At 52.1% G+C, this 24,148-nt stretch overlaps 1 protein-coding gene across 7 annotated transcripts in view; it reads left to right on the forward strand.

The window, feature by feature from the left end:
• Positions 1-15,875, forward strand: part of SPECC1L (sperm antigen with calponin homology and coiled-coil domains 1 like) — a 138,896-nt gene extending 123,021 nt beyond the window's left edge. For all 7 annotated transcript variants that reach the window (XM_063085323.1, XM_063085326.1, XM_063085324.1 and 4 more), the window contains 3 exons: positions 10,313-10,429; positions 11,278-11,337; positions 13,195-15,875. In XM_063085323.1, coding sequence (XP_062941393.1) covers positions 10,313-10,429; positions 11,278-11,337; positions 13,195-13,284 — 267 coding nt within the window. In that variant the 3' untranslated portion in view covers positions 13,285-15,875. The remainder of the gene's footprint in view (positions 1-10,312; positions 10,430-11,277; positions 11,338-13,194) is intronic.
• The last annotated feature ends 8,273 nt before the right edge of the window (positions 15,876-24,148 follow it).

Genomic DNA, 24,148 nt, shown 5'->3' on the forward strand with positions numbered 1-24,148 from the left:
AGCAGAGGGAGGCAGGAGAGAAGACAGGATATGTTGAGCTCCAGGCGGAGAAGCCATACCAAATACCTTACAAACTTTGTCTTGTTAAATCCTCATAACTGGTTATTTTTTCCATTTTATATACAAGGAAAGTGAGACTCATACAAATTAAAACTGTATACCCATAATCCCATAGATAGTATGAAGTGACACCAGCATTCAAAGCCTAGGTCCATGGGACTCTGAAAACCCGTGATACTTTTGCCACACCACTCTCCTCTTCAAATGATGATCTACAGAGAGGTAGCTTTCAAATCACTATAAAGAATTTTCTAATACTTAAAATGGAGGAACAGTCATCTTGAAGAGCTTCTTCCTGTAATCAAGTAAAGACTTCTTCCTGTAACCAGAAGGTCTAGCACAGACCGAAGAGCCTTTTCCCAGAGAAGGCATCTGAACAAAGTTTCCATGTGAGTCGTGTGGCTGGTAACGTAGGGCAGCCTCTTGTCCCGTCCAGATTTCACTCCATCTGTCTCTTTCAGAGCCTGAGTACAAAATTAATGACCTTTGTCCTGAGGATAAACTAAAGAAGACCTCAAAGGATGTTTTGGAATGCCTAATTTTCTTTCCCTCAAACACACCTGTTCTCTTAAAGAGATTGGGGAAGCTGTTGGAGGTTAGGACAAGGGCACGACTTCTGCATTCTCACCCTCTCTTCCTCCTCAGCCCCAGCCCTTACCCAGAGCACGTGCCAGGATGAATGTGGCTTGAGGATTACTGTGGGTGTCCTCTTTAGTCGAATTTGCATTTTAGTGAGTAATAACCCCTGCCAAAGCTAAACTAAATCTGTGGAAATATTAACTAGAAAAGACAGAACTAATTGCTAAGCTGCTAAAAAAACTGCTCAAGCATACCCAGTTTGTTCGTCAGCTGTGACCCAGCCATTGGCTGTCACTAACACCCATCTCTTCCCGGTGGCAGTTTACTGAGTTCTCAGAAAACAGACATCATTGTTCCTGTTTGCTCCTCCATGAAGTCTCGTTTTGGAGGGATTTATGGGAAGCATATGGGGACATTAATCTTTACCTCTTAGAGTGACATGTGCTGACCCTAACCGTTCCCTCAAAGTAGGTTCATTTGACTAAAAAAAAAAGTTATAGCACATTAAACCCAAAAAGTTTTATTATACCTTAGATTTTGTTTCTGTGACGTTTCAGTGTAGTTGAAGCTGTGTCCTAGAAGTGTGCTTGCTACTTTGAGCATATTGAGCATCACTGTGGCAAAATCAGGTCCCTTTCTTGGGCTTTTGAATAGCTACTCACAGAGGATGATATATTATGATCCATTTGAGTTAACAGAGGTGCTTAGTTTTTCATAGTGGTGAAGGAAGCTGACAGATACCCTGCCTCCTACTCTCAGCTACTTGTTTGTTTTTAAGAAATATTTTTTTTTAAATTTCTAAAGCAGGGCCATAACAGATTCCCATAAAACCAATTCATGAATCTTCTGAGTTTAAGCAGTGTAACTTCTCAGTAAACACTTCAGGATAAGAGATCTTATGAGATCTACCTGGTGTATGGAGTTATTGGGCATAAACTACTTCAGAACATATGTCAACTTTTTTTTTTTTTGGCAGTTGGCCAGTATAGGGATATGAACCCTTGAGCTTGGTATTATAACACTGCACTCTAACCAACTGAGCTAACTGGCTGGACTGCCAAGTTTTTTTTTTTAATTGTGGTAAAACATATAACAAAATTGACCGTTTACCCATTTTAAATGTACCATTCAGTGACATGAAGTACATTCACAATGTTGTGCATCCATCACCACTACCTAGTTCTAGAATTTTCCATCACACCAAGTGGAAACTTTCTACTTGTAAGCAGTCAGTCCTCCCCCTCCCCCAGCACCTGACAACCACTAGTCTTTCTGTCTCTGGATTTGACTATTCTGGATATTCCATATATAAATGTAATCAAGCAATATGTGGCCTTTCATGTCCAGCTTTCCACTTAGCATAATGGTTCAAGATTTATCCACATTGTAGCATGTGTGTCAGGACTTCATTCCTTTTTATGGCTGAAAAATAGTCCAGTACATGGCTATACGACATTCTGTTTATTCATTTATCCATTGATGGACATTTGAGTTGTTTCCACCTTGTGGCTATTGTGACGAAAGCTGCTGTGAACATTCCTGTACAGGTATTCGTTTGAACATCTATTTTCAGTTCTTTTAGGTATATACCGTGGAGTGGAATTGTTGGGTCATATGGTAACTCTATGTTTAACTTATAGAGGAACTGCCAGATTCTCTTTCTCAGCAGCTGCAGCATTTTACATTACCACCAGCAGCATGCAAGGGCTCTAGTTTCTGTACATCCTAACATTGTTATTCCCACTTTCTTTTTTTAAAAAAAAAATAGCCATCATAATGGATGTGAAGTGCATATCCTTATGGTTTGGATTTGCATTTTCCTAATGACTGATGGTGTTTTAACCATCTTTTCGTGTGTGTATTGGCCACTGTTATATATCTTCTCTGGAGAAATATGTATTTATGATCTTTGCCCATTCTTATATTTGGACAGTTGGATTATTTTTCTTTCTGCGTGTTTGTTCTTAATGGAAATTTTCAAATATACACTAAAGTTGGTGAGAATATAAAATGACATTCATGTATACCCCCCTTCCCCAGCTACAAGTCATTAGCACAGTGTCCTCCCACTCTCCCCACTCCCACCTGGAGGATTCTAAAGCAAACCCCAGAGATTTAATGTCATCAGACACTTAGAGTTCAAATAAGTTTCCTGCATTGCATTTGGATAATGTGTGTCTTTTAAATCTCTTTCAGTCCATAAATTCCCTTCTCTCTCTTTTCCCTTTAGTTTCTTTTTGAAGGAACCGGATTATGTGTACCATAGAGCATTCCACATTTTAGATTCTGCTGATTACATCCTTGTTGCCCCTGGAATAAACTGTAGATAGAGCTGGAGGGTAGATGTGATTCCAGTTCACATTTTTGGCACAGATAGATCAGCTGTAGGGTTGTGTCTGTCCTTTACGGTAGGATGGCTATCTCTTTCTGTGATGTCACTGGCCATTCTTGCCAAATGGTGTCATTCTAATTGTCAGTCACTCCTTTGTTCATATATTAGTAAAATTTCTCCTTACAGAGAAATTCTTCATTGTTTTTCAGTTGCCTTGATGTATAGTTTGGTCAGGAAAGTTTTGTCAGGTCTTGATCCTTCTCAGCACTCAGGATCACAATGGTTTGGCTGGGTGCGCTTTTGTAAGCATCATCACGAACTCATGGATTTATCATTTTAGATGTTCCAGTCCCTTGCACTGAGCACCCACCTTCAGGTTTTACATCAGTGATCCTCCTCTTGGCTGTAGATTCAGGTCAACTGGGGACCATTTAAGAAAATGATGCCCAGGCCCACTCCTGAGCAGTTGGATCAGCCTCTCTGGGGTAGAACCGAAAGTATGAAAACTTGAAAAAAAATTTGTTAATGATTCTGGTGCACAGTGAGGATTGAGGGTCCTTACTGGAACCCCTTCCCACAACAAAGGGCACAAGGTGCAGGGCTCTATCTTCAGAGGTGCTGGCTCACCCTGTGCTGCCTGCCCTGGCTTCCTGCCTTCTCTTCCTCTTTACCACCTAAGTACCAACACCTGAACTTCATGATGAGCTGAGCCTGGACTGTCCCTGAAAACATGCTGTTTCCACTCCCCTGACCTGGAGCAGAGCTTGGCTCAACTTCAAGAAGGAGACAGAGCACTGTAGTCCCCAGAGCACACCCTTAGATTTGCAGCCAGAGTTGGCCAGCAACCCCAGGCAACCGAGCAGGCCCCCACTCATCACTACCACGGCCTTCCAGGCATTGTGTTTAACAGCCACTACCAGGAGGGATAAAAGCCAACTCGATTAAGTTTTTCCTCTCTTTTAGACATTCTTTCTCCCCCACCATACCACACACACAAAAGGTATCCCCACCCATCTCATTCAGGTTCCCAAATACCCTCTTAGTCCTGCCCCACAGCATGGGGAGTGGATGCTATGGACAGAGGTTTTGTTGATAACTCACTCCAACCTCCGGAAGAGTGGGCTGTGACCCCTCAACAGGTTTCATTGTAAGAGCTGGATGGCAGCTCAGCGGTGTGGCATTCCTTGTGAAGCTGGTTCTAGCAAGGACCGCCTCTACCTGCACGTGGACCAATGGACACCACTCTCGACAGCTCAGACAGGCATAAGGAAATGGATGCTTGCGCCTGTCACAGGGAGGTGAATCATGGCATTTGGCTTCTTTCCCTGTGCCTATAAAAGTGGCATTTCTTTAAATAGATCACAACCTTAATAGCTATTTTAAAAGCATGTGGTATTTTACGGCCCTTAAACTTAAGACAAATAAAAGCATTTTAAGATATTTTATGAAATACTTTTAATCTTTCTTGTGGAGAGTTGTGTAATTTCTTGGCTTTCATACCCCACCCCTCAACTTTCAGTGCATACAAGGAGCACTGAAACAGCACACCTGAAGGCCACGGACAGAGATGGTCTGTCTCTCTGAAGCTGCAGGAGCAGTAGAGGGCATCTCAGCCAGTCCCTCAGAAGGGTGGGGGTGTCAGCATTGATTTCACAAGTCTAAGTCAGGGTCTTTCTGAGGGCGGAAAGGACATCAGTGGCACTGTAAGGCAGGCCATGTCTGTCCTCCGTCACATATCTTAGTCGACATTTCCTAGATGGAAGGACATGTGCGTTTAAGATTAAGTGGGACTCCTCAGCTGGGTCTGTGCAGAGGCCTTTTTGAACTTGCGTTCTGGCACATATCATAACTCTCTTGTTTTTGTTCATTCTAATCCAAACGTAGAATTATCTTGTAGAGTAGAAAAGTCCTCAATTGACCTGAATACTAACTGGAAAATCTGAATTCATCAATAGGAAACTTGCATTATAATTACTAGTATGTTTTCTGTGTCTCTTTTATAAAGAATATTGTTTCCTTCTTAGAGAGATTGGCACCATTGCCTGTGAATAGTGAACAAGAGAAAGTCTGTCCATTAGTGGGTGTTTTCCTCTCAAAATAAGTGAGTTTTGGCTCTAAGAAAAAGTTATTTTAAAGGCCTCTGCTGGCCTGCTGCAGAAGCTGTCTATGGAGGAGTCAGGACACAAGTGCAGAGCAGAAGGCCTCAGCCCTGCGGCCCTTTGTTAATCTGCAAAGCAGAAATGGCTTTCACTGGGAGGGAAATCCCTGGAAGATAAGGACTTTCCTTTAAGTACTGAAAATGCCTCTTTTCTAAAAAATGGGCAATCTTTGTGAAATGAACATGTTGCAGAAAGTGTATTTGTGAAAGTTGTAACTACTTAGATCATTTAATTGTGTGCTGTGCTGGCTTCTTAAAACCTCCTTCATGACTACTCTTCCCTTAATTTGCCATTGCTCACAGTGATTACTAGCAAACCAAAGTTACTCACTTCAGAAGGTTTTATTAAGTCCTCTTGGCCTCTCAGTGGCACTACTGTGTTGGCCTCTGTCTTGTTCTAAGCACTCTTCCGTTGCCTTCTGTTTCTCTCCCCCATCTCTAGCCTTCCCCTGTATCCTGTTTGAGGCCACCTTCTTTCTCCCTGCAGCCATCCCTAGGGCATTCCACCTGGGACACTGGTGTCACCGCTTTTTCTATTTCCCTGCATTGCCCCTCTTTTTTTTTGTTTTAAAAAAAGATGACTGGTAAGGGGATCTTAACCCTTGACTTGGTGTTGTCAGCACCACGCTCACCCAGGGAGCTAACTGGACATCCCTACATGGGATCCGAACCCATGGCCTTGGTGTTATCAGCACCGCACTCTCCCGATTGAGCCACGGGCTGGCCCCCTGCATTGCCCCTCTTGAGCACAGCACCATCGGGCATCCTGTGGGTGTCTCCAAGGTACCTGAAACTTAATGCGTGAAAAGCACACCTCTTCATCGCCTAGACACCCACCCTTCTCTGGTGAGCTCCACCTCCCTGAAGGTTACCTCTGGCGTTCAGTTCTCCCCACAGAAAGGTGGTCCTTGGCACTGCACATACTCCCTCCTCATATCCAGTCTGTCACCACGTCCAGTTTGCTTTAGCTCCCCCATATCTCATGAGCCCTCCCTTTCCTCACCAGTCCATTCCTGCCATGGATCTCTGCAGTTGCTGCTCAGCCAGCCTCTTAACCCTCACCACCCCTTCCCCTGCTCGCTTTGGCTTTTTTTTTTTTTTTTTTTTTTTAAAGATGACCAGTAAGGGGATCCTAACCCTTGACTTGGTGTTGTCAGCACCACGCTCTCCCAAGTGAGCCGCGGGCAGGCCCTTCTTCTGCTCTTCTGATCCCAGTTCAACCATGCTTCCCTTTGAAGCCTTTCTTGAGCCCTGGACTTTGTTGGGTCCACCTGTCAGGACCACCTACAAGACGACTGCCCATGAGAGCCAAGACCTATTGCTGGGGCCTGGTGGTGGGTTAAGATCACTGAATGGGCTAATGAATCCTCCCAAAGAGTGATCTGTTCCCGGATCCTCTGACCAGCAGGCTTGGCTGCCCTTCCCCCGAGCAGTGCCCAGATGCACGGCCTTGGCCACATTCATGTGCGGATTCCATCCTCAGGCTGCAGACCTAAGGGTGTTGTTGTGTCCCCTTGCCTCCAAGGGGAAGGTCTCCTTTACCGTTAATGTAAGAACATGGCTCTTGGTCCTTCAATTCTCTGTTTTTATGCTGATCCCAGTAAAACCTTTGTAGGTCTACAAAAAGCAAATCCACGCTTGGGGCTAGCCACTTCTGCCTGAGTGACAGGCTCTGCCTTGTGGCACATGGATCGCTTTGAGACAAGCAATTGTGGAGCAAGTTTCCTACCTATGTGTTTTGAGTGAATACTTTAGGAGTTGGGATTTTGAGATAGTTTGTCATCTGAGTTCCTCATCCAAACCTCCCAGGGCGGGGGGTGGGCAAGAGAAGGAAGGGTACCACACACCAAAACTCCTGTGGTATTGCTCCGTATTTTCATATGAAGGTAGGGGGAGGTTTACACATTACATGAGGGTGGTGAGGAGCAGTGGCAGGGCTCCAGGGAGGGAATGAGTAGTGATTCTGTTGCTTAATGGTATCCTGGATTGAAGTGGTATCATCTGCCACACACTGCCTACCTCCTCCACAATAAATAAACAGAACCATAAAAATCCCTTACCTGTGTGTAAAACACATCACAGTTTCAAAGGGGGTTAACAACTCATCACCTTGCATGGGCTGGGATTTGTACGTCCACTTTACAGAAGCCCAAGATGGGCTCTAAGAAGTGCATGCCCAGGAGGTATCAGACCTGGCCCAAATCCCTGCCTGCAAGCTTTATACTAGCAGGTTTAGTTGTTTTTATCCAAGGGACAAAGCTTTTTTCCTCAATTGCCAAGAAAACCCTGGGTCAACACTTTTTCTGGCTTTCCTGGGCAGGCAAAGTGATAACATGTTGCAAGGACCAGCAGTCCAGGCAGAGTCAACTTCTGGTACCTGTTGCCACCTCAGAAAGCAATGGAAAGTTTAGCCCCCAACCTCATGCCAGCGGGGATCAAGCTCCTCCTGTGCCATTCTGTGGGCTCCAGGCAGGGAGCAGACGTGTTAGGGGGAGATGGCAAGAGGTGGCTTCTGCTAGCTGCCTGCAAAAACTCGGGGTGAAGGCCCCAGGATCTCCTGCCCATCCCAGCTCTCCCCTGGCAGCTGGGAGCCCATTGTGGTCCAAGTTTGGGAACACTTGGTGGGTTGTGCAGGTAGTGGCCACTGGAGGGTAGGGGTGTGCAGGAGCCATCACTGGGTGCTCATCATGGCTTCACTGGGTGGGAAAGAGAGAAACCGTTTCTCTGGTGATTCAGTATGATTTTTCCACCTTTCTCTGTATTTCATCTGCAAAATACTTACCCTGTCATTGTATTAATGGACTGCCATATAATGAGAGCTCTAGAGAGGAAACCAGGGAGCTTTCCCCAGCAGTGTGCTTTTCAGCCTCAGAGAACCCAGCTTTGTTGTTTGTGGACCTTTGTATATTCAGTCAACATTATTTCCTTAGTTAGACTTTTCAGCCCCAAACATTAAAAAGAATGAAGTAGAGCTGGCTGGGTAGCTCAGTTGGTTAGAGAGTGGTGCTGATAACACCAAGGTCCAGGGTTCGATCCCTGTACCACCCAGCTGCCAAAAAACACAAAACATTGAAGTAACTGGTGAGATTGGGAGCAAAGGGCTTGCTCTCTCATGCTGCAGGCTTTCCCCCCACTTGCTTGGAAGCACCCCATTTCAAAGCCTGGCTCATTTTCCCCACAGGATCTTTGGATGGGGGTTAACAGGCAGAGGAGCGAGTGGGTACTCAGGTTTCATTTGGGTTTGCTACGTGCTGGCCTTGGAGTCGTCTGCCTCCTGCTTACCATGTAGCAGTGAACTGGGGGTGGGGTAGCCAAGCCTGCCTCCCCTGCAACCCACAGAGGGTTAAGGGAGGTAGGACCCCTGGCCAGCCTGCATTGGTTTGGGCTTTAGTTGTCTTGATTTGAGATTTTGGTTGTCAGGTACTCAAGTGTTAACTCCCCTAGCCTGGAACTCAGGGGCCGTGGTTCCCTCTTGTTTCAAATCACTGTGGCGTGTGTTGTGAATGAAGCCTCGCTCTTCCTGGAGGTCCTGGGTTGGGCTGGGGGTCGGGAGCAGCAGCCTCCCCCTATATGGGATGGTGAGTCAGTCTTGAGAAGCTAAGGCCAGGGTTCCCATAGCCAGCTGGACAGCTAGGGTGCAGCAGCCTCTGCCTGAAGTTGCCACAGCGTGGGGAGGCCAGGCGCGTCCGTGACCCTGCCCGAACTGCCTGCATTTCAAGGAGCAGAAGGGGCGACCGTGGCAGGAAGTGGATGTTTGTTTTCCCACAGACGTGAACGTGACTTCTTGAGGCGAGATGCTGCCATTGGCCTCGCATGGAGCTGGATATGTTATTAAAAAGCTTCCTGCCCTGCTCTCCATGTGATGATGCCCAGCCTTCTTGTTCTTCTTGTGCCTTTCCAGGCACTTAGTCACAAGGACCAGTGGGAGTCACAGGAGGAGTGGGGACAGGCTTTGGACTTAGACCTGCCTTTGTTCTATGGCTGGGCAAGTGTCCTGGCCTTTCTGAGCATCATCGCTCAGAGTGTGACTTTATGTAAATAAATTAAATTCAGAATTTAAATGTATCGTTTCATCTTCAAAAGGTCAAATAAGGGTAAGGGCTACCTACCAGCTGGGTTGCAATGTCCTACGATAAAGTATTCTGAATGACATGTTCCTTTTCTAGTTGCAAGTACCTTACTTTAGATATGGAGTAAGGGGACCCTTAGAAGAAAGTTGAGGTTGTTCTCTGAGAGGCAGTTTGGAGAGCTCGCAGCCTGGTGTTAACCAGCTCCTAATGCGAGCAAATGTCAGCAGATGGCCACGTCTCCACGTTGCACCACACATCTTTGCACAGAGTCCCTAATCAGGGAGGCCAAGCTGAATTATAACTTTTCTTAACATGGAACCGCCCTGCTCCTCTCTGGCACCCCAAGGTTCTCCCAGGTGAGGGGGCTCATCGGCAGAGCTCAGGAGCCCTGTGCTGCTTCCCACTGCTCCACACAGGGCACTAACAACATGTGTGCACAGGGGTGTCTAGTCACTTAATCACATCAATGGGTTCTATACCTGCGTCATCAAGGACATCTTTCAGTGAAACCTGTATTTTTAAAACTGCAGTGGTCATAAGAATGATTTGGTGGTGAGGCCTTGACCCGTGCTCAGGTGGCCGCATTCCTCCTGTTTGCATCAGTGCAGATGTCAGCGCGGTGGACAGTGCAGCATCTTCATGTGTGGACACCCTGAGCGCCACGCTGACTTAGAGAGGCTTTGAAGTGCTTTAACAAACAATGGAGAGGGAGTTACCTTTTCATAAATGGTGCTTCAGAGTCTATTGGTTGTCACTCTCGTTCTCTAGTCTATACTGCCACCCCAGCCGGTCATGGTAGAGGCCACCCTGGGCAGCCTAGAGGCCTCAGTGTATGGAGCAGCTTATGTATCATGTCACAGACACCATGTGTCATACAGGTGGGGCAGCAATCCCCACAGGTGGGTTGGGTGGATGGGGGAGTCACAGACAGCAGGTGGATCTTGGGGCATGGCCCCCCAACATGCTGTGCTTTGTCTAGAGGCTCACCCTGCCCAGGGGTTGGCTTTGTGTTTTGGAGGCTACATGGCATCTGAAGCCTCCTCCGTCCTCCTCAGCATCTCCTGAGAGGATTGCAGCTTGTGTTACTTACCTGTTTTTCTTTTTTTCCTTCAGAATATTGACATCACAAACTTCAGCAGCAGCTGGAACGATGGGCTGGCCTTCTGCGCCCTGCTGCATACGTATCTTCCAGCCCACATTCCATATCAAGAACTGAATAGCCAGGATAAGGTGAGTTGAGAAGTGGTGGGGGCGAGAACTTGGGACCACACTGCTGCTGTGGTTTGTGAAAGCCTTGCTGCAGCCAGTCTAATTCTGGGATCAGGTCATTGATGCTGACCCACCTTGTGTCAGGGACTGGCTTGTGTGGACATTTGGCTGCTTCACACTTCGCCATGTGTCATTTCCAGAGAGAGCAATCCTGGGTGACAATGATACTAAGGAAGCCGTCCTTCCTGGGTGATGATGATATTTAGGATCAAGGGCTTCACCACAAAGTGGCCAGAGCCAGCCAGACCAGGCTGGCCTGCTGCCACCTCAGGGCCAGGACTGTCACTCTGGGTCTCAGAACTGGCAAGAAACACTAGCCCTGTGCAGTCCCAGGCCGTGGTTTGAGATGTCCCATCCAGTGAGCTCCTCTGGGTAGGGGGAGAGGATTTAGGCCCAGAGCTTCTATCCAGTCCCCTGCCTCCTCCCACATCAGCCCCCACCCCTGCACACCACCCTGGAAGATCCCCACAGGGGACAAAACTCTTTTGATAGGTGTTTCTTACTAGCTTTTTGAGTATGTACCCAGGTGGCTCTGGGTTGTTATGTCAAAGAGAACCTTTCTGTACTGAGGAAGGAGCAGGTGTTTGTGGGTTGTTCCACCGCTGATTAGGGGAGGGCAGTGGGCAGGACCCTGGGAGGGGCACTTGGTATAGACCAGGCAGCTCCAGGCTCCCATGTGGGTTTGCTTTGGCACCAGGTGGAGGCGAGTGTTGGTCCTTCAGGCACATGTTTCCTGGTGGCCTGTGGAGGTTGTGGAGCCTTTCTCCTCGCCTTGTACATACACTGCAGTGACACGGTTTCTTTTACAGAGAAGGAACTTCACTCTGGCCTTCCAGGCAGCTGAAAGTGTTGGCATCAAATCCACACTGGTGAGTCCCCGTCCCTACTGAGAAGTCACTGGCAGGGTCCTCCTCCTGATTAGGAAGAGCTTTGTTCTTTTTTTGTTTGTTTGTTTGTTTTAATTTTATTTTATTTTGTCAATATACAACGTGGTTGGTTATTGTGGCCAATTACCAAAACCTCCCTCCCTCCTCCCTCTCTCCCCTACCACCCAACAATGGAGCTTTGTTCTTTTTAAGCTGATTACTGTATGGTCACTGGCAGGGTGGCCTGTGGCTGAGGGTGGGTACAGACATGGGATTTCACCCCTGCCGTGGTGGCACTTTTATGCCTCGCGGGAAGTGCCCCAAGTGGTGGGGTGGCTCATGACCGCAGGCCCTGGCAGACCTTGTGCAGGACTGTTCCTTATGGTCACCTCTTCCTTAACAGAATCCTTCTGTTCAGAAGAAAAACATCATCACACAGTTATGTCACTGTCAAGGGCACATTCCAGCAGGAATATCTGCCTGCCTTTGTCAGTCTAGAGCGAAAGCAGGACAAACCCTGAGCATGGCATGTGGCGGCAGAGTCTGAACCAGCTTCTGCACCACTTCACGAGGGCCGTAGGAAATGACTGCTCACGGCATGAGAGATGGGGCATAGAAAACCTGTGGGCTGTTAGGTTCTTCTTAGGCCTCTGTCCAGCCCCTGCTGGTGGGCTTCTATCGGGGGCTCTTCCCATCAGCAAGCCGGATTTTCATAATGGAAACTGAGCACACACAGATCAGAGTGCATAGCCCAGGGGATTTCCACAAAGGAGAGAACCTCATAAGGAGAATCAAGCCACAGGACATTCCTAGGACCCCAGAATCCCCCATAGCCCTTCAGGGCCACTTCCCCATCCTGGGTACCCATCACCCTAACTTGTAACAACTGGTTGAGCTTTGCAGAAGTATTTACACTCATATTTATAGTAAAAGAGTGTTCATGCCACAAACTTATCTTCTAAATTCATAGAAATATGTTTTTTTAGGGTGACTTCTTGGTCAACTATATAGCAAGAAGTGTTGTAGTTATTGAAATATTTTCCCATTACTGGATATTTCACATCACATGTGTAAAGTTCTACTATATAAAAAGTGCCAGTCTCCCCACTCTAAAAAGCTTTATAATCAAGATTCTTGCATTGAACAAACAGGTTTTCTGTTTTCCATACCACGTCACCAATGGGTGGCCCTCTCCATCCTGCGTGCTCAGCAGCACATTCTGTGTTCCTCACCCATGGGAAGGATCCTCTCAGACCAGCTCCCTCGGGAAGCTACTGATGCTGTTCAGCAACAGCATGTCCCTTTTGGAGGCCTCCAGTCACATGTTAAAAGCTCTGAGACACCAGGGTTGTGGGGTGGGCCCACTTTCCCACGTTCATTTTCCTACAATATCAATTCACAGATAACAGGTCCCTGGTATACTGCAGAACACAGTTAAAGAACAGCGTCTTTGATGGTTTCAGACTATTGCTCCTGTTGAAGGTCATCAGCATGTTGGTTCTGGGAGCCCCCAACACAGGGAAGCTCTCCCAGGCCCTACAGCAGGAGGGGCTTAAGAATAGAGGCGGGTGGTGGGAGGAGATTCCCCCTGGACTAGACGAAGCTCTTCAGCCTTGGGGAGCCATTGTGGGGAGCAGGAAGGCTGACCCGCGTGTGCCCTGGGGTGGGGCTCAAGCAGGGGCTGCAGTGCCTGGGGCACTTGGTGGAGATGGAGGGAGACGCCTTTGAAACTTGATCAGCTTAGACCAAAAATCCTTGAAGACCCTCTCTAACCCCAAGAGCCCATATTGCTGTGGTGAGAGGGAATTGGGACAGGCTGTTGGTGACAGCGATTCTAACTGAGCCTCTTCCTTCTGTTAGGACATTAATGAAATGGTGCGGACTGAACGGCCGGATTGGCAAAATGTGATGCTGTACGTGACAGCCATCTACAAGTACTTTGAAACCTGAGCCCACCAGGAGGAGCTGCCCTGACAGCTGGGGGACCATCCGCAGTTTCCAAATGACACCAATGCCATTAGCTACGCACCCCCATAAAGCTTTCAGCAACTCTCTGAAGTGTATGGGCTGCCCTGCAGTGTATGAGCGTCCAGCCCGGAATCTCCATGTCAGGAGATTCTGCTCAGACCAGTGCTTCTCCCACGTGACCCATCCATTTGGAGATCTGTGGGCAATTGGCTGCTGGAATTTTCCTTCTCAAGAGAATATTGAACTTCATTACTGCTCCTGAGTGTAAAACAAAGGCTTATGCATAGCTAAACATGGGGAAAGGAATAAATTATGTGGGAAAAACGGGGGTTGGTGAAAACTTTAGCCACAGTACTTCTCAACCGCTGGCCAGTGGAGGCTCCGTCATCGGGGAGAACCATGGAGGTAAATCAGTACCTGGCAGAGGTTCCTGCAGCCCAGCACTGGAATGCAGCAGCTTTGGCCTTTATGTGGGCCTTGTTTGAGTGCCTCCCCACAGAAGTCAGGCAGCCACCCCTTCCCCATGACAGGGCTCTCCTGGCCAGCACAATCTAGGGGTTCTCAACTTGAGCTAAGAGAGTATCAAGACAGTTACAGCATGGGCATCCCGGCCCTCAGGTTCTGCCACTGAGTTCACACTGCCAGGCCTTATCAGCAGGAAGCTGTGTAGTCCCCTCGCCTGGTGCCCTGCCACCTGTCATCCAGCCTGGAAGCGGTTTGTGGCCCAGCTCTGCTTTAGGTTTCTGGACAAAAGACTTGGTCATAAGGATTTCTCCTGGTTAAAATTTTTGTTTTGTTTTGAGCAATATTGGGGGAAAAGCTCCTGTCTATTAGTACCAAAGTTAATTGTTTTAATAAGCATAGAAATAAAACACAAAATCTGGACATTAACATGGCAAGAGCAAGGAATGAAGTAGCAAGTAGCAGAGAAAAATGTAAATAACTTTAGAGAGCCCAGACAGGGTCATTTAAAGTCACTTCTGAGTCACCGAGACATAATCCTTCTAGGCAAGAATTTAAGAAAGTGCCTTAACTTTCCTTGTAAGGGTAGCCTGTCGCCCTCCATGGCCAGGGTGGGATGGATTGGGGTTCGGTGGTAGAGATGGCCCCGCTGCCCTGTCCTGCCTTTCCCCAGGTACCAGGTCTGCACTGTTTGAACCAAAGCCTTATTTAAAGGTGGTCAGTCTGTTGAGACGACTCAGGCTGGGACTCAACAGCCCTTTTTGGAAACGGAGTCCATGTCTCATGTGTGCGTAACACAGTTGCTGTTGGTTTGAACAGTGTCAAGACCTGCAACTTCCAGAATACAACTGTGTTTGGCACCTGCAAAGCACCACGAGGAAGACCAGCCACAAGTGGAAGTGGGTTCGCTGCCTCATGGATCTGACGCAAAGAGGGGCTCCCAGGAGGCCTACCCAGCCCGACCGTGCGCTGAGGGTTCTGTGTTCTAGCATGATTCTTCTAGATTGAGAGTTCAGCATGTCTGTAGCCTAGAAAAGAATGTGGTTATTAGTAAATGGGCTGTGTGTGCATGCAGCCTGCTAGTGTACCACCAGGTGGCCAGGAGCTGCCCATCAGCCCTGCCCGCACGTCCTACCCTGGCAACTCAGGCTGTCACCCCTGGCTGGCAGCTCTTTGAGAGAGGCCAGGCAAGCAGAGTCAAGCAGTGGAGCGTACCGGAAGACCCCTGAAGACGCTGACTTCCTAGATGCCTGGCCCAGTCCTCCCTGACTGAGTTCTGTTCTTGTTCCTGAGTTGCTGGGCCTGAGTTGCTCTGTTGACGGTCAATTATGCTGTCAGTGTGAGTGACTATCCTGTAAGAATCATTGTATTTAAATGTCTCTCCACTCAGTTTTTCTGAGTTCCCTCTTCTGCTCTCATTTGCCTTCAAGGAGGCTTTCCACCTGTCTGGACCCAGGGCCATCTGATCCACGGTCATGTTTTTATTTATTATGTCATTGGGTGGGGCTATTTTGTCCTATGAATGAAAAGACTTTACTGGATCTGCAGTTCACAACGTTGTCCCTTGCTGGCCACGTGGGCCCAGCCCTGGCAGCTCTTGCTATGAGGTAGGGGTAGCTGGAATCTTCTGGCGGAAGGTGTTGGAGGAAGGTGGCCACTGCTGATGGGCTGTATGCACTTGGATGGCATTTCCTTTCTGGGAATTCGTGGTCCCAGCATCATGCTCAGGTGTCAGCGGCAAGGCAGAGGGGTGGGCAGAGGCTCACCTCAAGACCCCCACCCAGGTCTGCTGCTCATGTTTGCATGTGGGTCACAGGTGAGGTGATTCCAGAAGCATTACTTTTACCTTTTCTAATAGGATCCTTATAGCACCAATGGCTTTATGGAAATGATTATGGATGGTCATATGTGTTTAAAAGAGATATCTGGAGGTGCTCTTGCTCCAGCAGCATCTGATATGAAGCGTCCCGGAAGTCATCTTGCCTCTGTTCCCTATAAGCACAAACTTTACTGCAAAAGGGCCAGTTTTGTTTCTCTCGATCAAGGCTTCTGCTGACCGACAATACTTTTTTATGTTGTTCTAGTAAACATTCTTGAATGTATTAAAATTGCTGAAAAACAACAGGCTTGGGTTTTCTAGCTTGCCCCTCCCTCCCTGCTCTCCCTCTGACATTGCAGGCCAGGACCCTGCAGCCTCCTGGGACTAGCTGTGGCAAAGAGGGAGGCACCTCTGAACCCAGCCTTCAGCCCCTCAGGACGAGCCCTCCCCGTGGTGCACTTGGTCACACCTGGGCTGCATCCAGTCCGTGGACCTGACACAGGGATGGCCCAGCTGAGTTCTGTGACCTCTAAGCTTCTCTGACAGGTGCTGAGACCCCAGAAACGGCGTCATAGCTGCCCCTAAGAATGGAAGCCCTTGCATAGCCTAGACACATGCCGCCCAGGGTGAAGTATCTGGAGGTTTCTTTTTATTTTTTAAAAAACATTTTGGAGATAATTCTTAAGATGTATAAAATTACAGGGAAACAAACATTTGATAATCATGCCACCCTGGGGTAACCATTTAAGCCTTTTTTTCTGTGCGTCTTATGTGCAGTGATTATGAATCCACTGAGCACAGCCCAGATGACGTTCTTGTCACCTTGCACATGTCACATGCCAAGGGATCCATGGGGCCTCTGCCTTCTGCACATTGGGTGACCCTGGTGAGCACCCTTCCTGGGCTTGAGACTCCCAGCAGGGTTGGGTTCAGCAACTGACTGGACCTGAGGAAGCCTGACTTGAGGTGTATCCTGTAAGTGAGCCCCACCCTCCAATGGTGCTGACAGCGGCAGGTCCTCTGGTGTGTGCAGCTCGGCCTCTGCTTGAGCCTGGAGTGCAGGCCCCGAGTGCTTTAGCGCCAGAGTCAGGCATGTGAAGGACTGAGCTAGGATCAGGCTTGCATCCAGCTCCTCCCAACTCATCAAACACTGCTCTTGTATCCTCTGCTGTATGGAGATGGTTCTTCTGTAGTGTGCAGCGACAGTCCGCCGATGGTCACATCAGGCCCTGTGTGCAGAGGCCTCCATGCCACAGGAGAAGGGATGACCCGGGCCTGTCCCAGGGGCAGCACGGGCCCTCTTGGCTGCCTCCTCCCAGGTGGGAAGGATGCCCTCCGCAAACCTCCCTCCTTCCGCCCATGCAGCCGACTGGGGAGCAGACCGTGAGGCAGACGACTGAGGGGGTCCTTTGTAGCCCAACTCTAACTGGTTTATAGTCTGCAGGGCCAGCCCAAAGGCTTTGCTTTCCTTAACTTAGAGCTGGCTCTGCCTGCCCCAGGCCAGCACCTCTGGGGAAGGAAACGTTTCCACTTTGACTCAGGGAATATTCTGAATCTCTGAGGGGTAGCTTTGATGGGCGAGAGAAGGGAAACAGGTTTCTGGGAGAGTGAGAGATCCAGAAAGGCCCTTGAACCCCTCTGTCCACAGTTTCCAGGGGCTGGGTTCCTGGGCCCAGGTGGCCGTGCCCTGCCCTGCCACCCTCTGGGGGCCCTAGTGGCAGACTGGCCCCATCCTCACAGGGCCGGCACTTACTGCAGCCTTGGGTTGGCCTGGGTTCTATTTTAGGTTGTCCCTTAAGTGAGAAACGGGGACGCACCTGCTCTCGACATGCTTGCAGCCACAGTGCTGTGTGTTAGGTGGATTAGGGATGGATTCCTCAGTTGCCGGGATTCAGGACCCTGGATTCTGGCTGGAGCTCTGATCTTAAAAGGTTAGGACTTTGCTGGGCTGCAGCTGATGCATCTTTGCCAGGGGCTGAGTTGGAGGGTGTGGGGTAGCCCCTAGGGCTGCTGTGGCTGCAGGTGATCCCTCTAGCACGATTCTACCTTTGTGGGACCTCCTTTAGTCTGAGGATAAATTAGATCCCTGTGAAGTCCCCCCAGTACCCCTTTCGGAGGAGAAGTTGAGTGAGCCCCTCTGGGTGGCCTTGCTGATTTCCAGGGACCCTTGTCAGCACCCACCGGGTGCTTGGGCCTGGCATATCTTCCTCCCTGATGGGGCTCAGCTGCCCCCAAGCAAACAATGAAGGCCAGAGGCTGCCCAGGTGCATCCTGGGCAGGAACAAAGGGCCGGCGGGGCAGGGGTGGGGGCGGGTAGTCTGAGAACGGAATTCTGGAGCAGGAGGGGCCCAGCTGGCCCCACTGTCTGGCCTGAGGAGTCCAAGCCTGGACGGAAGGAAGGGTGGGCGTCCACAGCCTTCAAAGCCTGCCTGGGACTGTGCAGGGAAACCAAGGCCCAGAGCTAGAAGCTGGGGCCTGCCCATTGAGTACCACTGAGGGGCAGTGGCCATGCTCAGAGCAGACCTATGCCCCTCATTCTCATGGTTCCCTTGGGCCTGAAGGGCAGCCCAGGACCAGGCAGGCACAGGGGCCTCCCTTAGCTCCACAGCCCCCAGGAGGACCCAGAGGAGAAGACAGATCCACCCATGGCACAGGCAGTTTGTGAATAGCCTCGTACATGCCACTCCCATTGTCACTGAACTGCAAGAACCTGGCATGTGCCCAGTCTCTGGACTGCGGCTTCACTGGAGACCTGGGCCAAGGCACCTGATGTGACAAGACCGCTGGGGCAGCGCTCCCCCTGCCTCTAACAGGCTGGGAGGGACCACTGTAGGGGAAGGTCAGGGATCTGGTCTGGGCTGGCCTCTTAGTCTCCTTGGTGCTGGCTCCTCCAGCAGTTCTGGGGTCTTATGGAGCTGGCTCCGGGGCTGAAGCCAAACCAGACCCTGCCTGACCACCCCTGGCCTCAGGACACAGCTCCCCCAGCCCTGGGCGCCAATGCTGAGGGATGGGGCACTGACTACTGGATCCCAGGGGCAAACTGAGGGTTTTGGCCACTGTGATCCTGAGGACCAGCTTTGGAATGAAGCCTTCACTCCCTGGGATAGGGCACATGTGGGGAAGTCCAGGCAGGAAGGGTACCAGGACCCAGAATGGAAATGGCAGAGAAGAGAATCACTGGGGTTCACACTGGGGGCTACAGGACAAGAGAGACCCCCAGCATTGGCCAAGTCTCAGTGTCTGCCTCATGAACCCATATAACCCCTTCAGGATGACTCTCAAGACAGGGTGTTTTGTGCATGTTTGAGGACTTGAATGAATATGGGTCCAGTAGGTGTGGGCAGGAGGGGTTTGTCCCTACTATAGGAGGAGTTTTACCTTGTGGGGAGGTCCAGAAACAAGGTTGGGGCGCCAAGGGCCGGGGGGAAGGGCCCCCCAGCCAGGCATTTCCTCCAGCCTTTACCCCATGGTCTGACTCTAGCTCAGCTCCAGGAGGTAAGAGGGCAGAAACAACAGGCCTGCAAGAAAACCACAGCACCAGGACAGACACAGCCACTGGTCCCAGGGCAGTGTCCCACCTGGTGGGAGGAGCTCCCTCCACTAAGGAAACCAAGGGTTGTGGAGGCTGAGGGTGGGCAAGCTCCTTGAGAGGCTCAGCAAAGGCCAGGATGGGGTGTGCGTGCATGTGTGTGGGTGTATGTGTATGTGAGAGGGAGACAGGACCAAATCTGAGGCTAGAAATGCATCTGGGGACGAGGGGGCAGGAACCAACAGTGCCCCCAGAGTCTCATGTGGACCTCACCCCTCAGGGTCTCAGGTTTAACTCTAGTTGTGTCTTGGTCCCAACTCTTCACAGCCCTCCTCCGCCACTGGCGATCTTGAGGGTCCCACTGGAAGTGATGGAAAACCAGGACCAGGGGAACCGCGCTGGTGAATGGGAACAGGAGCCCAGGCTTTGACTCCAGGAATGATCCAAGAAGATTGCCAGGTGATCGAAGCTGAGTCCCAACAAGTGAGGTCACCACCGCAGGCTCTTGGGCCCCTCCTCACGTGCTGGCCAGGTGCCTGCGCACCCACTTCCCACCCACTCTCTCCTCCCTGCCATGGGCTGGGACTTCTGTGGGAGAGATTGTGTCCCTGTCCTGGCCTCAGCCCTGGGGTCCAGCTTGGCCCTGGGCAAGGCCCTCCACACTGGGCCTCTAGCCGCCAGTCCCAATAGGTTCCAGAATGCAAGAGTTCCTGAAAACCCTGGTCCATCAACGCCCTGGCCATCTGATGCAGTTTATCCTGCTGTGAACAGAATTGGAGTCCATCCACATTCATTCAGATGCAAGAGTCCAAGGGTCGAAGACAAATTCCTTTGCATGGTTAAGCTGGGGATAGACGTGAAGTTGGTCCCAGTTAGAAGCCTCCAGAACAAGAACACAGGGGTGGGGAGAAAGGTTGAAGGGGGAATTCCCAGCCCAAGGGTTTGAGATTCACAGTTAGTCTGTTGTGTAGACTCCCAGCCTCTGTTGTCCAGAGAAGGGAGGGCCGGGGCCTGTTGTTCAGAGAACTGGGGGAGGGGGCCAGGGCCTCACAGGGCACCAGGGGCTGTAAAAACAAGAGGGGCCCTGGCCCACAGGCAGGTGGGGAAAGGCAGGGGGGCATAGGAAGTTGGGGCCGGCTTGCTGGAGGCATCCTTTGAGCTGAGATGCCAGCCGCCACCACCACGGGCCCCTGGCAAGGCTCAGGAAGGAAGAGGGTGAGGGCTGGGGGTGGAGGGACTTGGGGACCAGAAGGCGCCTTGAAAGCTGTGGTGCTGAGGCTGGATTTTATCCTTCAGGAACTGGGGAGCCATGGAAAATTTTGAGGAGGTTCTTGCGGGTTAGCTCAGTTGGTGAGAGCGTGGTGCTGATAAACACCAAGGTCTAAGGTTCGAGCCCTGTTACCGGCCAGCCCCCGAAAAAAATTTTTTTTGAGGCGCACCGGGTACTTTCTGGGGGAAGTTGGACATTGGGGAGGGGATGACACAGGGGCACGGACCCAGCCCAGCTCTGATGATAAAGGACAGCAGATCCCCGGGAGGCCCAGAGCGACCGGAGCGGCCCTGGGGCTTCTTGGAGGAGAGGAGTATGAGGGTGGGGCCCGGAAGGCCCCGGGGGCGGGGAGAGGGACTCCCAGGAAGAGGAGGGGGTGCGGCTCTGGAGGAGGGAGGCCAAGCCTGGGAGGGCCAAGGCGGGAGGCTGCGGGCGGGGGATGCGAGCCCTTTGCGGCCTCGCCCTGCCAGGGGCATCGCCTCGGGTCCCCGCCGAACTCCGGAGCCTCGGTTTCCCCGCGTGGCGGGGCGGGGCGGGGACAGCGCGGGTCTCGAAGCTGCCTGCAGGGGGCGCCCGTGAGGGCGCGGCCGGAGCCGGAGCCGGAGCGGCCGCTGAGACAGCTGGAACCGACGCGCAAGAAGCAGGTCAGCGGGGTACCGGGTCGCGGGTGCCGGGGGTCCTAGGCTGGCGGCCAGGCGGCGTGGGGCTGTTGGAGGCTGCTGGGCCGGGAGGACCGAGCGGCTCGGGTCCGCCTCCCCTCAGGGTACCCCGCCACTCCGTCCCTCTCTTCCCGCCACCCCGAGCGGGAGTTCACCGACTCCTAGGTCCGAGCGCTGCTCGGCGGCGGGCACTGGAATGGCCTGCGCAGGGGCGGTTCAGGCGCGGTCACGTCCTAAGCCCGGTCGGGGGCTGGTGTGCAGACCCTCTGAGCTGCCCCACACCGGACCGGAAGGTGCGCAGAGGTAGGCGGGGAGGGGAAGGGCGAGAGTGCGGCGGCCAGAACGGCGGGGATGCGGAGCAGGCGTCTGGACCCGAAGGTAATAGACGGGGAACGTCTGTCGGTCCGTCCGGGCGCCATGGGCCGGCCCCAGCTCGCTCCTATGAACCTTTTGGGCGCGACCCAGCCCTGGGGGCGCAGAAGCGCGGGCAGAGGGAGGGCGGCTCGGACCTCCAGGGACCAGAGAGGACTTCCACAGGTGGAGAAGCCCGGGGCGGGGAGCGGGGAAGGAACAGCGCAAGGCAAAGCTCGGCATCCCGAGCGCCTGGGGCGGGGCGAGAAAGGGGAGCCTGGAACGCGGGGCCCAGCGCGGGCGCGTCCTGTGAACAGGGGTGGCGGGGACCGGGCTTAGGGGACCCAGAAGAGGCCCGAGGACGGGCGGCGGTGGGTGCGCGCCTCGGACTGATCCTGCCCTTCTGCCGGGCTGCCCCGAGCAGAGGTAGGAGTGGCGGGAATGGTGGCAGCTTTTCGAGGGAATTGACGCTGGACGGCCCCGAGGCTCGAGGACGGGGCCGCGAGCCAGAGGAGCAGAGATCCCTGCGTTGGGGCATTTAGACTTCAGTTTTAACGACTGTACAATGGGAGGGACAGGAAGACCGAGGGTCCCACGGCTGGAGAAGCTGGAAGCCGGTTCTCCCCCACCCCACTTTCTCCAGGACTTGGGTGCGGAGTGGGGGGGAGCAGGCATTTTCCTGGCCCTGGGGGGAGGAAGAGGCTGCCCCCATTTGCCAGCTCTCCTTCCCCATTTGCAGGCAGCACCCCCCTCCCAGAGTCTGCTCTGGACGGGGCCTGTGCTCCCCTGGGGCATGGAGCTCAGGCCTGCCCTGGTGCTGGCTGCCCTTCATTCTGCCTCAGCTGCCAGCTTCCCTTGGACTCCCAGACTGTGCCTCTTCCAGAAGACTCACCATGCCACCTCTGTGCCCATGCAGGGCTGCCCCTGGGGGTATCCTGGCCCTGAGGACCATGGCGGACAGCTCTTTGGAGCACAGGGGGCCAAGGAGGATGATGTGGAGTCAGGGGCTACCTCTTAGCCCTGCTGTGGCTGGTCCTAGAGGCCTTGGGTGGGGTTGGGAAGGTGCCCTGTGGGTCAGTCCCCAATCCTGGCAGATCCATGGCAGGGGCTCTTCACAAGCTTGTCTGCTGGCCATGGTGTCTGCCCTTGCCTTTGGGGTCTCTCAGGCTCTCCGAGGTCCTGGTGTCCCTCAGGCAGATCCCAGCCAATGCCCCTCCATCTGCATCCCCTCAGTGCTCATGAGGTTCTGGACTGAGCTGGCTTCCCTGTTCATAGCCTCAAGAAGGCTGAGGGCAGCCCAGATGTGTCTGGCAGGAAACAAGCTGCACTGGTTGGTCTTTGGGGGCTTGCATGTTGCTTTTCCCCTATTAGCCTGTGAAGCGCAGGTCCCCAAACACACCCTGGGTCCTGCTCTCCAGGAGTCCAGGGCCTAAGAGGGCAATGGCCTCCCTCAGGGGCAACCCAGTGAACCAGAGATTTAAATGCCCAATCTGGGTTCTGGTCTTGCCTCCTTGACTCACTTGCTGGGCAAATCACTGCTCCCAGAAATCTGTTTTCTAAGCTGTAGAACAGGGTGATGATCCTAGCAATGCCTAATGTACAGGGCTGTGGTAGAGAGGAAATGAGAGATGAGCATTGGCTGGAGGGAGGGGAAGGGGGACAGATTGGGGTCTGTGCTGGAGCTGAAGAACCCTGGAGGGAGGGTGTTAGCCTCATGGATCAGAGGAACAATACCAGGGATCACTGTTGGCAGAGGGATGTAGTGGAATGGAGTTGGGTGCAAGCATGTGGCTTTAGGGCACCCCATCCTGCAAATTTCAGGGCCTGTGGATGGCCTTGGGCAGCACTTGCTGTGTGAGACTGCAGCCCTTGTTGGCTCTCAGCAGTGACCTAAAATGTGCCGTAGCTCTTGCAAGCAAATCACTGCTCCCAGAAATGTTTTCTAACCTTGTTCCTGAGTCACCTAACCCCAGATGAGCTAGAATTGGCATCCCAGCCATCTTTGTGAAGTCTGTTTTGTCTGGTGCAACTCAAACTGGGCTCTGAGGGCTGTGCACTCATGAGAGCAGAGGGAAGGATGGCCAGAGAGACAGATGGGCAAAAGAGGGAAGGGCGGGCAAGAAGGGGTTTTGATGTGTGTGATGGAGATGCTGAGGAGGTGCTGAGTGGGCAAAAGGGAAGAGTCCCAGTCCCCAGGGGAAAGATCTGGACTCCAGGAAGCACTGGGGGCTGCAGGAGGGAGGAGGTTGACCCTGGAGACCCTGGGGTTGGAGGAGGTGAGTGGTCTGGAGGTTGGCTGGAGTGAGGGCGGCAGTGCCAAAGGGTGGGCCTCCAGGTCTATGCTGGCCCCAGATGGGGGAAGGGAACGGAGCTAGGTTGTGGAGAGGAGCCCCCCAAGAGACTCCTGGGCAGGGCATGGGGCTCTGGGTGGCAGGAAGGGGCAGTTTAGTGGCAGAGAGGAGGCCCCTAGCCCTGCAGCGTGGAAGCCATGGGATCCTGCCAGGGACTGGAGAGGGTCTGGATGGAGGCCCCTCAGCCCAGGCCCAGCATAGGGAAACAGCAGGGAGCCCAGGAAAGCCAGGACTTGCCCCAGCTTTCCAGGACCTCTGGCCTCCTCTGATGTGCTTTCTGAGTCTTGCACAAGCTGTTTTCTGTGGTAGGATCTTTCCCCACCTCTTTCCCTTCACCTCCTTGTTCTCTATGTATGGCCCAAATGGCCCCTCCTCTGAGAAGCCTCCGGGATTCCTTCCGGGCCT

The sequence above is a fragment of the Cynocephalus volans genome, chromosome 2 (assembly GCF_027409185.1).
Source record: "Cynocephalus volans isolate mCynVol1 chromosome 2, mCynVol1.pri, whole genome shotgun sequence".
Classification (NCBI taxonomy): Eukaryota; Metazoa; Chordata; class Mammalia; order Dermoptera; family Cynocephalidae; genus Cynocephalus; species Cynocephalus volans.